Source organism: Equus przewalskii, chromosome 6 (assembly GCF_037783145.1).
Source record: "Equus przewalskii isolate Varuska chromosome 6, EquPr2, whole genome shotgun sequence".
Classification (NCBI taxonomy): domain Eukaryota; kingdom Metazoa; phylum Chordata; class Mammalia; order Perissodactyla; family Equidae; genus Equus; species Equus przewalskii.
The window spans coordinates 29,536,603-29,551,567 of NC_091836.1; the positions used below are offsets into that span (position 1 = coordinate 29,536,603).

Genomic DNA, 14,965 nt, shown 5'->3' on the forward strand with positions numbered 1-14,965 from the left:
TTGCATATTCTTGTCCTGTTTTACACAAGTAGTATGCTGTGCACATTGTATTGTACTTTGTTTTTGCACATAACTATATATCCAGGCCGTATTTTTACACAGTGCTGCTTCATTCTCTTTATTCCAGTGTATAGTAATTTATTACAAACACCCTTTTTGATGGACATATGGGTAGTTTGTAGTTGATTGCAAACTGTTGCAATGAATAACCTCATACTTATATTATTTTTCACATTTCTAGAAGTGGCATCGCCAGGTCAAAGGATATACCCATTTGTAATTGGGGTAGCTGTTGCAAGTTGCCCTCCTTGGCTGGTACACATTTATACCCCGCCACCGTGTATGAGAGTGCCTGCCTGTTTGCTCTTCCTCATTCTTCTCTCTGACTGAATTACATTTCAGAGAAGAAGTGCAATGGGTTCCGCTGCCCAAATGGCACCTGCATCCCGTCCAGCAAGCACTGCGATGGTCTGCGGGACTGCTCCGATGGCTCGGACGAACAGCACTGTGGTGAGTCCTCTCCGGCCCGGGGAGGCGGCTGGCGGTGTAAGGGAAGGGCGTAGATGGGACTAAATCCTTTCATTTCCTCAGGACCTGCCTATGGTTAGCTTTGAACCGAGTTGGCTCTGAGTGCTTCACCAGGACTCTGAGAGGCCGATCCTGGCAGGGCGAGGGGCCATGGGGGAGCGACTGTGGAATTAGGTCATAATTCAGTGAACATTATCGTTTAGCTGCGGTATGTTCTGTGCATCCACCAATTGTTTTGAGCTGGACACTTATTTCTCCTACTTTATTGTTTTATTAGTGTCACTGATGATCACTCAGGTAACAGTTTTAGGCCAGGTGACCCTTTTTATCCCCATTTTTCCTTAGACCCAGAAAGGTTGTCTTGGTCAGAGGGTTCATCCTTGAGTATGCATCGGAACCACGTGGCGAGCTCTACGGCTCCTGGAGCCTGGGTCTCACCCGCGGAGTCTGATTTAATCAACTCTAGAGTAGGCTTGTGCACTGGGCGTTTTCAAAGTGCTCCAGGTGCTTCTAATGTGCAGTCCAGACTGAGAACTGATGCAGTCGCGCAGGGGTTGGCAGAGTGGCTTGTGGGGGGAATCCAGCCCATCACCTGTTCCGTTCACTGGAGTTTACTCTGAGCACAGGCACTGCCATTTGCTGACTCGTTGTCACTGACTGCTTTGTGCTGCAGTGGCAGAGTTCGGTAGTTGTAATAGAGACTGAATGACCTGCAGAGCCTTGAGCATTTGCTCTCTAGTTGTGTTACGGTGCTCTAGAGAAGCAGAACCAGTAGGATGTGTATGTCTCTAGAGAGAGATTTATTTTAAGGAATTGGCTTGTACGATTATGAAGGCTGGTAAGTCCAAAATCTGCAGAGTGGGCCAGCAGGCTGTGACCTAGGGACAAGCGGATGGTGCAGTTCAAGTCCAAAGGCTACCTTCTTGCTGTATCCTCACACGGCCTTTTCTCAGTGCTTGCGTCTCTGCTGTCTCTTCTTTTAAGGACACTGGTCCTATTGGATTAGGGCTCCACCCTGATCTTTTTAACCTTAACTTACCTCTTTTACCCTTATTGACCTTGTTTAACCTTAATTACCTCTTTAAAGGCCCTGTCTCCAAATAGTCACGCTGGGGATTAGGGCTTCAACTGATGAATTTGATGGGAGTTATAATTCAGTCCATAACACTGATCCTTTACGGAAAAAGTTTCTCAACCCCGTATTAGGAAATCAGTAGTATGTTAATAGTGGTTAAGATGGGCTTTGATGTCAGATGGCTCTGGATTTGTTTTGGCTCCTCCCTCAGGAGCTGTGTGCTCTTGGAAAAACTTAATGCTGCCGTTCCCCTCTGTTTCGTTTTCAAAACAGGACAGTAAAATCTCTCATAATATCGTCTTGAGAGTTTAATGATGTATACTTCTCTGTCAAGTGCTTCGGTCAGGTCTTCGCACAAAGCAAACGCTGGGTAAACAGTGGCTGTACTGTTTCCGGAGCACACATCTGTACCGTGGTGCTCGCTCAGGGTTAGCGAGGGCCTGCCAGCCCCGAGTGCTCACAGCCTTTTCTCCTCCCCGGACTCCTTCAGAGCCCCTCTGCACACGCTTCATGGACTTCGTGTGTAAGAACCGCCAGCAATGCCTGTTCCACTCCATGGTGTGTGACGGCATCGTCCAGTGCCGCGACGGCTCCGATGAGGACCCGGAGTTTGCGGGTTGCTGTGAGTGGGGCCGGCGGGGGAGGGAACTCGAGGTCATGGAAGAAACTGCAAGGGGTGGGCCACTCCGGGGATACACCTCCCCCTAGTTTACAGTTCTGGATGGAGTGTGTTTTCTGAGAAAGACTTAGATTTGTTGCTTCAGAAGTACTGCTTATTAGTCATTGGTGTCACAGAGAATGACCAAGATCTTGGCTCCAATGTCACCTTCTCCGACAGGCCTTTCCTGCACCTCCATCCCTCTGTAGCCCCCTTGCCTTACTCCAGGGTCTTCACGGCACTTACCACCACTTTGCACACCACATGTTTATTGTCCTGCCCGTCTACCCCTGCTGGAATGGGTGCTTCCCAGGAGCAGGTCTGTCTCCTTCCCTGCTATAGCCCGTTCCTAACACAGTGCCCTGCGTGGAGTGAGTACTTGTATCAATCTGCTCGGGCTGCCATCACAAAGGACCCAGAATGGGTGGCTTGAACGACAGAAATGTATTTTCTCACAGTTCTAGTGACTGCAAGTCTAAGGTCAAGGTGTCAGCAGGGTTGGTTTCTTCTGAGGCCTCTCTTCTTGGCTGAGAGATGGCAGTCTTCTCCCTGTGTCTTCACATGGTCTTCCCTCTGTGCTTGTCTGGGTCCTGAAGTCTTCTTAAAAGGACACCAGTCCTCTTGGATTTGGGCCCACCCTAAGGACCTCATTTAACTTATTTGCCTCTTTAAAGGCCTGATCTCCAAACACAGTCACCCTCTGAGTCCTGGGGCGTAGGCCTTCAGTTGCCTTGCTTTTAAGGGGTCCTCCTTGGTGGAGGCCACTTGCTCTTTCCTCTTGTTTCTAAGCAGTGTTACTGCTTCGAGGTCTTCTGTCTGGCAGCAACCCGGATTTTATGGATGTTGGTTCCTTCTCTAGCCCACGACCCCGAGTTCCGCAAGGTGTGTGATGAGTTCAGTTTCCAGTGTCTGAATGGAGTGTGCATCAGTTTGATTTGGAAGTGCGACGGGATGGATGACTGTGGCGATTACTCTGACGAAGCCAACTGTGGTAAGAAGATCTTAGATCTGCGTCCTCTCGTCCCCGATGGTCAGGTCCTAGTGGCTCCTGTACTTAAGGAGGGGACGCTCAGCACGCTCTCAGGCTGGCTGTGCCTTCTCCTTCCTCAGCAGTAGTTCCTGCCAGTTCTTGAATCTCCATGTAAGGAACTGAGTCTTGAGGTGGGAACCTGATCCCAGGGGATGTGTGTTCCATTTCGTTGTCTTTCCCTAGTTGGGAAGTTCACACTATGTATAGGGAATATGGTAAAGGAATTACGGTAAATATTTTGGAGTGTGCTTCCCCCTCCCCACTGAAAGTTATAGATACCACAATGTAATAAAGTCCTTGTCACCATTGGATTTTAATCAATATTAGGTCATTTGTTTGGTAAAATGTCAAAATTAAAAACCTTGGGTGTCTTCTGCAAGATGTAGAAGTGTAGGTGAGAGCAATGTGAGTTGGGGCCTGGGAAGAAGAGGATGTGGTGTTTGTCTCCCACTGGGTCCAAGAAGCTGCCTTATCTTTCTCTGGGAGGGACGTGTAGGCTGCCTTGGGGCTTGGGTGTGGAGGAGGCTCTGTGTTCCTGGAGCTTTATGTTCACACTGGTGCAAGGCAAACGACTGATGGTGTGGTTAATCTCCCCAGAATACCCCACGGAAGCCCCGAACTGCTCCCGCTACTTCCAGTTCCAGTGTGAGAATGGCCACTGCGTCCCCAACAGGTGGAAATGTGACAGGGAGAACGACTGTGGGGACTGGTCTGATGAGAGGGACTGTGGAGGTAAGGGTCCTGGTCAACTCCACAACCAAGACGACAGTGTCCTTGCACCTGTCTGTACAGAGTGTCATTTGTCTCTTCAGCGCCTGGCTTATTCAGTGATTTTTGGTGGGGGTAACTCGCTGAGTTCTTTTCTATCCCCCTCCCAGTTTGAAAATCAGTGTGGTTGGTTTCTCCTGTTTCTAGGGTTTTCATTCCCTGTTTTGCAGGGCACAGTGAGAACTCTAGACCCTAGCTACTCTAAGTGTGGTCTGCAGACCAGCAGTGTGCGCATCTGCCCGCAGCTTGTTAGAAATGCAGAGTCTCTGACACCGAGGCCTCCCTCCAAGTCGGAATCTGCATTTTAACCAGATCTCTCGGTGATGCGTGTGCCCTGGTAGATTTGAGGAGAGCTGATGTGGAATGCGGGCTCGTGCCTTTCCTTTTTGGTATTCTCGTCTCTGAACCAGGTCTGAGGGTAGCTGCAGTTGAGTTAACCACAACAGTGTTTAGCCTCTGCAGGAATTCTCCCACCCACCCTGTGCATTCTGAGTCACCTTCCTTCCATCAGCCTGTGTGAGCCCCCACAAAAGCAAACCCATCTGAATATTCGCCCATGTCAGGTACAATACGTAAGGTGAATCTGCTCCAAAAAAGAGCAAGGAACACATTCTATTCTGACACCCCATTATAATGATTTTTAGATGAGCTGTTATTCAGAACTGTGCCTGACACTGACCCCCCGGGCGGGTGCCGCTCACACTGGGACATCCATCCTAGGTTTGTGACCTATTTTGGTCTGAGATCAAGCTTCTTATAACACTGTGGGTTTTCTTGCTTGTTTTTTTCCTTCAGATTCATATCTTCTTCCCTCCCCTACTCCTGAACCCTCTACGTGTCTGCCCAATTACTACCGCTGCAGCAATGGGGCCTGCGTGATGGACAGCTGGGTGTGTGACGGCTACCGAGATTGTGCAGACGGCTCGGATGAGGAAGTCTGCCCCTCCCCTGGTAAGTGCTGGCCCCAGTCCTCTCCCGTGGCACCTGCTCTTGTGGAGAGGACCTTATGGAGGTGCACCTGAGGCACTGCATGGCCAAGCCTGGTGCCCTGCCCTCTGGGACTCTGTGCTCTGTGGCCAGGCTGCTTCTCACCTCCAGAGTGGGGAGACCCGTGGGAACTCAGAACTGGAGTGTCTCATCTTCTAGAACTTCCCTCTCATCTTCCTGCGAGAAAAGGTCAGTCACCCTGCTTTCCACCCTGGCTGCGGTTGGGCCACCTTTGCTTCCTTCATCACAGGAAATTACAATGGGAATCATAGAGGAGGTGTTTGTGTGTGTATTAAACTCTCAGGGGAGAGAGCCCAATTTTCCGGCTTACTAGTTGGTGGCCATCCTACTAAAAGAAGGGTAAGCACTGCCATCTAGTGGCTGAACACAGAGAGGCATCTGAAGGTCTGTGTAGTAACCGTATTGGTGGAGGCCAGGGTAGACTTGAGACCCCATCTAGTGTGTGCCCTTAACTGCAGGCAGAACAGAGGTAAGGACGCTGTGTCCTTTCGTAAACAGGATTCTGTTTCAAACGCAGTTAGAGTAAGAGAATAGACAGTTGTTTCCCTTGCTTTCCATAATCCTTTTCCTAGCAAACTTCTAGGTCAACAGTCTGATTTTCCTCCTTAAAGACTATTTTCATTCCATCACTTCCCTGTTTAAAATCATCTATGGTTTCCTCTTTTCCAGAAGATAGATCCTGACCCTTGAGTCCTATTCTCAAGGTCCTGTGTGAGCTGACCCCTCCTTGCCTGCCATTGCCTATTACATCCACCAAATGGGGCTCCTCATGTGCTCTGGACACACCTGCTTCTTCTCTGCTTATAATCCTGCAGCAGAGTTTTTGCCTTATCAGAAACCTCTGCCCTCCTCGGCCTTGTCCTCCTACTTTCCCTCTCTGAAGCCCACTGGCCATCAGGGCAGACAGAGGCATGGACTGTGTCGTTAAAAGAGACCTCGATAGGTCATCAGTATTTCTCAAAGTACGGCACAAAGAACACCTGTGATGGGATCACGTGGGGTGTTTATAAAAAACATAGAATCAGAATTCTGGATGGAACCCAGGAGCTCCCTGTATCATTTGTAGGTTCACTAAAGTTTGAGATTCCCGCTTCAAACAAGTAGGGTGTTATTCTCCCTCTCAAGCCCCACCTCCGTGGAGCTTTCGTTGAGTCCTGATGTCCATCTTGTTTCCAGTCTCATTGAACTTACCTATTGTCCTTTTGATTTTTAACATCATCTGCCATATTTTGCTTCCTAGTCATTCCATATGGATCAATCTTTCTTTCCCATGTATGGACCTCATCTTTTGGGATCATGCTGCATCCTGCTTGGAATCCCCCACTGTGGCTACCCCAATAATAGGCAAATAGTCAGTGTCCCATAAATGTGTCTCAAGTTATAAAACATCTTTTATCTCTGCCTTTTTCCCTGAGCCCCACCTATCTATTTAGTAACTTGATTACCCTTCTCTCAAAATTATTTTTTGGTTATTGAAACTCTGAGCGGGGACATTATCAGACTCTTAAGAAATCCAATGAGTGGATTCTTGTTTCGATGTTGCGTTCAGCTTTTGTGATTTCTTTTTTATGTGCATTGTCTGTGCAAATTTAAATTGGCGTTGTCTCTGGCTCTCAGATCTTATTTCTTCACTGCAAAAGTCTCCTAACTGGTTTCTCTGCCTCATGTGTCTCCCCTTTTTGATTTGTCTTCCAAGAAGCCACATGCTGATGCACGAGCATATCCTCCCCCAGTACTGGAACCTTCTGATGGCTCCCATGTTGCCCAAGTGTAATTGCTGTGATGTGCCTTGGCCTAGCTTTCCAGCCTCATTTTTCACCACTCTTCTCCATGCACCTTGTGTTAGCTGCGGTTCTGGGCATTGGAGAGGCCCCTTTGGAAATCCAGTTAAAACTATAGCATATACACAATATCCCGAAGTTAATAATTGCTTTTTTTGTTTGTTAGCTCAGGTTATTTTGTAGCATTTGCTAATGCCTTCCACCTGTCAATAGGCTCTCAGAATACCTTTGCACAAGGTCACCATATCACATGATTTCTCAACTCCAGTGTTTCTCTTGGAGATACCCGTTCCAACTCCTTGGATTTTCCTCTCTAGGCTGATTTTTCTCTAGGCCTACTGCATGCCCCTGACCCTGGGACTTCACTGCCCTCCTCAGAATTCTCTTTGCCATTCTCCTGAGTTAGATTTCCTATCTCTTGGATCTTGTGTCTTGCTTTTCTTGCTTTACTCCCTTGTTTTGGTGGATCACACCCTCCAGTAGCTTTGTCAGGTGAATATGATGAATACAGTGGCCAGGGACGCAGTCATGACAGCCTTCAGCGTGCTTGTCTCTGGAGTTTGCTGCTCTGGTTGTGCCCGTTGCGCTCTATACCTGGGGTGCAGGTCACTGCTGGGATGCTGCTCTCCATCATCCTAACGACTCGCTTTACAAACTCTCTCTTATGTTGGAGCTTCTGTTTTCTATATCCCAGGTTTTCTCTTTTTTAGTTTAAAAGTTTTGATCTTTTGTATGTAACCTGGTTTTTCTCTCTGGAAGCTTGTAGAATCTTCCCTTTGGCTCCAGTGTTTTGGAATTTCACCATGATGTGCTTTGATGTGGGTCCCTTTCCATCCAATGTGGTGGACACTGATGGGCTCTTTTATTCTGGAAATTTATGTATTTTAGTTTTAGGAATTTTTCTTGAGGTATTCCATGAATGGTACTTTCTCTCTCTTCTCAGAACTCTTGTCATTCTTATTTCGAATCTCCTAATCTGATCCCTTACTTTTTTTTTAAAAAAAATCTTTCCGTTTTTTTACTTTTTTTTTTTTTTCCTCTTTCTGGAAGATTTACTCAACTCTGTCTTCCAACTCTTCTACTGAGTTTTTAATTTCTGTTACGGTTTTAATTTTAAGAGCTTTTAAATTTTTAGTACTGTTCCTTTTTTATGGCATCTTCTCCTTTTTTCATGGATAAATATATATTCTTTCTTAGCATATTAAGAATATTTATTTTTGAAGTTTTCTTCTTACAAGGTCTCTACTTCCTCCAGATTTCCCTGTTTGAGGTGAGGCCGTCTGCATGTCATAGGTTTTCCTGGGATAATCCTTGGTTGCTTGCTTGTGTTTAAGGCTGGAGACTGAAATGCTGCTAAGAAATTCTGCACACATGGGTAGGCTTGTCACCTTTGAGTTTCATGGTTAGGCTGTTTGGGGAATTCTTGATCTGAGTTACTTTAGGGTTTGTCTCTGAGGCTGGTCAGTTTCCTGGGGAAGATTTTTATGATTTCCTTCCTGGAGAATATGGGTTTCACTGCCAGGGTTCTCGAGGAAGAGGAATAGGGTCTGTACAACAATCTGTACGTTCAATCCCCTGTTTTCAGTACGATATTTGTGCTCTCAACTCTGCCTGTCTTAACAACCCTTGTTATTACCCTCTCCATTAACAATCCTCCAGCCTTCTGTTGGGGTGACATACGGGTGATTGTCTCCTGGGGCCAGTAGGGGAAGGGAGGTAGTAAGTCTAGCTGCTTCGTACTCATCTTTCAATGAGTTCCCTTATTGTAACTTTCCCCTCTTCTCTCCTAGTTAAGAGACAGCATTTTCCAGCTTTTTGAGGATTCTGTGATGATGATCTTTTTGGTTCTTAGCTTTCCCCCCGACAGCTTAGGATAGAATACAACCTGCTCTGGTCTCTTAGTCACTCACCACTGTCTGGCTGCTTTCCAGCTTCTAAAATTTTATTGCTTTTGTCTCCTTTAGTGGGGTCCTATGAGAGAGCAAAATTAGATGTCTGCGTTTAGTTAATTTTCCGTCTTTATCCAGAACTCACATTTGTCTTCAGATCCCCATTATAATTCCTAAAGAACTGTCGTCTCCTAATGTATCCAGTTAGTTGCTATTGCTGGCCAGCTCCCTCAATACTAAAAAGTGAATTTTAAAAATCTTTTCCAGCGAATGTCACTCCTGCCTCCACTCCCACCCAGTTTGGGCGATGTGACCGATTTGAGTTCGAGTGCCACCAGCCAAAGAAGTGTATCCCCAACTGGAAGCGCTGTGATGGCCATCAAGATTGCCAGGACGGCCAGGATGAGGCCAACTGTCGTGAGTAGTCAGAGGGAAAGTCACCCCCCGGGGAAGGTTTCTTGAGAGCATGATATCCCATTACTTGTGCTTCATTTCTCATAATAACTTTGTGATTTTCCTATTATGTCCACTTTAAAGATGGAAGATCACCCAATCAGTAAGAGACTGGGGTATTTATTTAGCTTTTTTTTTTTTCATTAACGTTGTGTTGTTGTCATCATGCCATGTTGAAAGTTCTTACAGGGTGGAATACTCCAAAATAACACAGAGAAATTACGAAGGGATTAGTGTAAACTTCTACACTTACATTAAAAGAATGAACAAGAAATGGACTTTTGGGACATTAAAGTAACAGGGCAGATTGAACCCACCTTACCAAAATAATAATGAGAACATCTGAGCCAAATAAGTAACCACAGCATAAGGTGAACATTGAAAACAGTTAACAAAGAGGAAATGGAGTAGGACTTTCCTCCTAGGTGAAGTGAATTCATTAACAGGTGTTCTTTAAATAAGTTTCTTGAGCCTGTTTCAAATCTGCCTTATTCATAAGGATGTTGCTTAGTTAAGGGTCTTAAAATCAAGATCTGCACTAGCTACAATTTTTCTCAATCCATCGATCTGATAACCCTCTCAAAAAAGGAAATGAGATTAGTGTGGCATGATCCTTCTTAGAGAAGCTGGCCCCTGAAGGTCACTGTATTCTGTTCTAAGTGCCCATTAATCATCTGTTTAATAATTAATTTAAGAATTTTTGGAGATTAATGACAACCTTTTTGTAGTTTCTAAAACTTATGTTTTCCTGCTTGTAAAATATTGAGACATATTTCATAAAGAAACCTCAAAAATCCTCTAGCTTCACTACTCACCTGTTGTTTATTAGATTTTAGCACATTCTTACCATGTGGAATAATTCTTTGATGGGAATCTTGGTCTTTTCCATAATAATCCCCTTCTGAGCAGAGTCCCTCCCTGACCAGCTATGTAAAATGGTGCCGCCCCTTTTGCCCCCCATCACTCTCTTTATGTTTCTTTGTAGTTCTTACCACTATCGAAAATAACATATTTGTTTGTTTACTTGTTTACTGTTTCTCTCAATAGCAGGTAATCTCTAAGAGGGTAGGTCCTTTGTCTGTTTTACACATCATGATATTCTTAGCATCTGGAACAGTACCTGACTTCTTGATAGGACCTCCATAACTGTTCATTGATTGGATGGATGGGTGGATGGATGAATAGGTGGATAGATAGATGCATGGATGGATGAGTGGATGGATGAATTCCATCTTGGGCTTCTGAGACTGTTACACTGGTGGTTCTCAAAGCTTTTCTAAATACTCTAATGCCCCTTTATCTATAACTGAGCTCCTCCTTCCAAACTCTCCAAAGCAAATCAATTTGAGCTCAGTATACAAAAGAGCTCTCTAATACAATGATTTTCCTGGAGACGGGGAATTATAGTTTGTAAAAAGCCTCACAAGTGCTTTTGATATTTCTCTTCTCCCATTGATAATTACTATAAAAGGACAGAGTTCTTTTTTTTTCTTTTTGTGAGGAAGATTGTCGCTGAGCTAACATCTGTGCCAATCTTCCTCTATTTTATGTGGGATGCTGCCACAGTGTGGCTTGATGAGCAGTGCTAGATATGTACCTGGGGATCTGAAGCTGTGAACCCTGGGCTGCCGAAGCGGAGCGTGTGAACTTAACCACTATACCACCACTGGGCCAGCCCCGAGAGCTTTTTTTTTTTTGAGGAAGATTAGCCTTGAACTAACATCTGCCACCAATCTTCCTCTTTTTTGCTGTGGAAGATCAGCTATTAGCTAACATCCATGCCCACTTTCTTCTATTTTACATGTGGGATGCCTACCACAGCATTGCTTGATAAGTGATGCATATGTCCATGTCCAGGACCTGAACTGGCAAACCCTGGGCCACGGAAGCAGAGCACACAAACTTAACCTCTACACCACCAGGCCGGCCCAAGAGCTCTTTTTTTTAAATATATTGAACTGAAGTCTGTGCCTCCATCCCTGAGACTCATGCAAACGAGTCTTAATTCTCTTTTACATGAAAACCCATCAGTTAAGGACAGTTGTTACAGCATTTCACCCCCACCTCCAACCCCTGGATCTGTTCATCTCCAGGAAAAGGATCTCCCGGGATCCTTTATGCAGTCCTCTTGACCATCTTGGTTGCTGTCATGTAAACATTATCCAGTTGTATCTAGCCACTTCTCAAAGTGTGGTTGTCAGAAATGGATGCAATGCTTCAGATAGAAAACAGGATTACCTGTTCTTGTTCTGGAACAGAAATTCTCAATCCTGGCCGATTCTGATGAATCACTGTGGAGCTTGTAAATAGTGCACGTGTTCAGCTCCCTGTTTCTGCTTCAGTGGGTTTGGGACAGGTCCTGGGAATCAGTGTTTTTTAGAAGTCCCCCAGAAGACTGTTAAGAATCAGTGTTGTAGGTTCTTTATTCTGAGATTACTACAATGGCCTAGTGGTTTCTTCAGTAATTTCTTTTGGTGTTGACACAGTCATTGTATGGAATATTGTGTGTTTATTTGCGTAGGATGGGGAGCAAGAGCTAGGAGGGGTTTCCTGAATCTCAATGGAGAAATTTTAGTTTGAAATCAGGGTAGAATTCCCAATAAAAGATCTGGGCAAATACAGAGGCTCAAGTATATGTTGGTTTTTGGTTTTCTATGGTGCTGTAACAAATTACCACAAACTTGTGTCTTAAAACAGCACACATTTATTATTTTACAGTTCTGTAGGTCAGAAATTGGACATAGGTCTCAGTGGCTAAAACCAAGATGTGGGCAGAGCTGGTTCCTTTGGAGGTTCCAGGGGAGAATCTCTTTCCTTGCTTTTCCAGCTTCTAGAGGCCCCCTTCCTCCATTTTCAAAGCCAGCAACACTCCATCTCTCTGATCCTCCTTCTGTCTTCACATCTCCTCCTCTGACCACAGCCAGTAAAGGGTCTCTGCTTTTAAGGGCCGTGTGATTGCATTGGGTCCATCTGGGTGATCTAGGCTAACCTCTCTACGTCAAGATCTTTAACTTAATCATATTTGCAAAGTCCCTTTTGTCATATAAGGTGACATTTAACATGTCCCAGGAGTTAGGATGTGAACCTCTTTGACTTGGAGGAGGAAGATTAATTTTAGACCCTCCTCACTGGTGGGGTGGGTTCTGATGTAGTCCTTCCAGTCCAGGATTGGGCAGGCACATGTGAGTCTGTATAATGAAGGCCTGACGTACCTGATCCAGGCTGGTCCAAGACAGCAGATCTGGTTTCTATAGCCATTGCCTTCTTTCATTTTTCTAGAATCATTTGCAATTATATTGTCACTGCTTGCTTTTTAGAACCTGTCACACAGTTATAACTCTACTTTCAGAACCAGGGAGAACATCAAATTATGGTGTGTAGCCATAGCATTGCATAACTCTTAATTTACCACTGCTCTTTATTTGTGATGTCTCATTTTCTGGTAAGATACTTTAAAACCTATACAGTTAAAGTACTGCATAAAGTGGACATGCCTCTTAATATTGTGATTCACGTCATTATTATTAGTATTACTCAAACTGGAAATCAGAATATTATTCTAGACTGCACACTAATATAGTAACAGAATAATTAGTCATACTGTAGAGAAATAGCTACAATTTGTTGATGCCAATTATCAGCCAGGCACTATTCCAGGTGCCTGACCTCACTGGATCCTTGTAGACATGATAGTGATGGAATTGTCACCTTAGTTTTATATAGGGGGACTGAACTTGGGCTCTGTTCAGCAGCTTGCTCAAGCTCACACAGTGCCAGGATTTCAACCCTGGTTGGTTTGACTCCAAAGCTCACTCTTCCTGAAGGCAGATTCCAGTGGTTAACGTCAAATCAGGAGGTCTCACTGTGCCAGAGGGATGCTCCTCACTCCAGAGGCATGTTGTGAAGGAGAAACTGATTAATTCAAAGACTTTGAACCATGTTTCCTGAAAATGATAAACCCGTGGTACGACACGGCCCCTCCTCCATGCGTTCAAGAAGGTTCTTTGTGTTTCAGCCACACACAGCACCTTGACCTGTATGAGCAGCGAGTTCAAGTGTGAGGATGGTGAGGCCTGCATCGTGCTCTCTGAGCGCTGCGATGGCTTCCTGGACTGCTCTGACGAGAGTGACGAGAAGGCCTGCAGCGGTGAGTGCCTGGCTGTGGGGGCTGGGCTGCTCCCGGTTACCCCAGGGCTTCCCCTCCCCGTCCTGTGTGGGCTCCCCCTCCCCCTCCTGTGTGGCCCTCGAGTCCTTTGAGTTTTTCCTCAGTCTGGAATTGGAACAGATGTTTGCTCAGTTTTGGAGCACCAAATGAGCTGAGGCTTGTCCCTCGTTTGGTAGAGCTTCCGGCTAACCTCACTGGGGAAATGCTCATCTTAGATTTGTTTTCAGTGGACTTCCCACTTCATGTTGATGCACCATTGCTCCCATGGAGCCTCAGGCTTTGTGGTGGGCTTGGCTCAGTTCTTCTGTCTGGAATGCATTTAGTAATGGTCTTAGTCCTTTGGAGCTGCTGTAACAGAATACCACAGACTGGGTGGCTTATAAACAATAGAAACTTATTTCTCACAGTTCTGGAGACTGGAAAGTCCAAGATCAAAGTGCCAGCCAGTTCAGTGTCTGATGAGGGCCCGCTTCTTGGTCCAGACATCCATCTTTGTGTCCTCACGCAGTGGAAGGGGTGAGGGAGCTCTCTTGGGGTCTCTTTTATGAGGATACTGACCTCATTCATGAGGGCTCCGTCCTTACAGCCTACTCGCCTTCTAGGGGCCCCACTTCCTAATACCATCACATTGGGGGTTAGGTTTCAGCATATGAATTTGGGGGAACACAAATAGTCAATCTGTGGCAGTAACAGATCCTGCTATGATCTTGTCCTTGGACTTGTAGCATTCTCTGTTGAGAAACAGGCTTAATGTCACTGCACACAGGAGGGAGGTGAACCACAAGGACAAATAGCATGACTGGAAATTTAGGAGACCTTAGGAAAGGTTGCGTAGGAAGGTTCAACTCTATTTTCTGGGATGTCTTTTAAGATGACTGTGGCTTGACAATCTAGAGCATGGTAGGTCTGCCTATAATTAAGGGACGTCTTGGGTCCTCTGAAATCCAAGGATTTGTAAGATATCACTTTCTTTTCCTTTCCCCCCTTTATCTCTCTAGATGAGTTAACTGTTTACAAAGTACAGAATCTTCAGTGGACAGCTGACTTCTCTGGGGATGTGACTCTGACCTGGACGCGACCCAAAAAAATGCCCTCTGCTTCTTGTGTCTACAACGTCTACTACCGGTGGGTCCCCTCTTTTCCACGGGAGAAGAAAATGATGTCCTCCTTGCCACTGGATGTTCTGTAAACTTGTGCTGTGCACGGAGTGGCTCTTTATTAACCAGTCAGACATCTCAGCCACCCCATGCTGCTTTGATGTGACGAAGTCTTTATTCTCTTGGCCAGGGTGGTTGGAGAGAGCATGTGGAAGACTCTGGAGACCCACAGCAATAAAACAAACATGATATTAAAGGTCTTGAAGCCAGATACCACATATCAGGTTAAAGTGCAGGTCCAATGTCTGAGCAAGGTGCACAATACCAATGACTTCGTGACTCTGAGGACTCCAGAAGGATGTAAGTGTTATAGTTTATTTTTATGGCATGTACGAGACCTTATGTGGAATTTTCAGAGTTTCCCAGGGATGCTCCGGATGTGGGAACATGGCACATGAATACTCATATGTGCCATACTCACATGTACAGATGATTGTGGCCAAGTTTTATCAT

At 45.5% G+C, this 14,965-nt stretch overlaps 1 protein-coding gene across 1 annotated transcript in view; it reads left to right on the forward strand.

Moving 5' to 3' along the window:
* The window catches only part of SORL1 (sortilin related receptor 1), a 158,362-nt gene that overhangs the window by 114,318 nt on the left and 29,079 nt on the right, over positions 1 to 14,965 (forward strand). Inside the window, exons 27-35 of the mRNA XM_008530665.2 lie at positions 403 to 510; positions 2,094 to 2,225; positions 3,121 to 3,252; positions 3,889 to 4,023; positions 4,855 to 5,010; positions 9,005 to 9,154; positions 13,206 to 13,337; positions 14,354 to 14,480; positions 14,643 to 14,812. Coding sequence (XP_008528887.1) covers positions 403 to 510; positions 2,094 to 2,225; positions 3,121 to 3,252; positions 3,889 to 4,023; positions 4,855 to 5,010; positions 9,005 to 9,154; positions 13,206 to 13,337; positions 14,354 to 14,480; positions 14,643 to 14,812 — 1,242 coding nt within the window. The remainder of the gene's footprint in view (positions 1 to 402; positions 511 to 2,093; positions 2,226 to 3,120; positions 3,253 to 3,888; positions 4,024 to 4,854; positions 5,011 to 9,004; positions 9,155 to 13,205; positions 13,338 to 14,353; positions 14,481 to 14,642; positions 14,813 to 14,965) is intronic.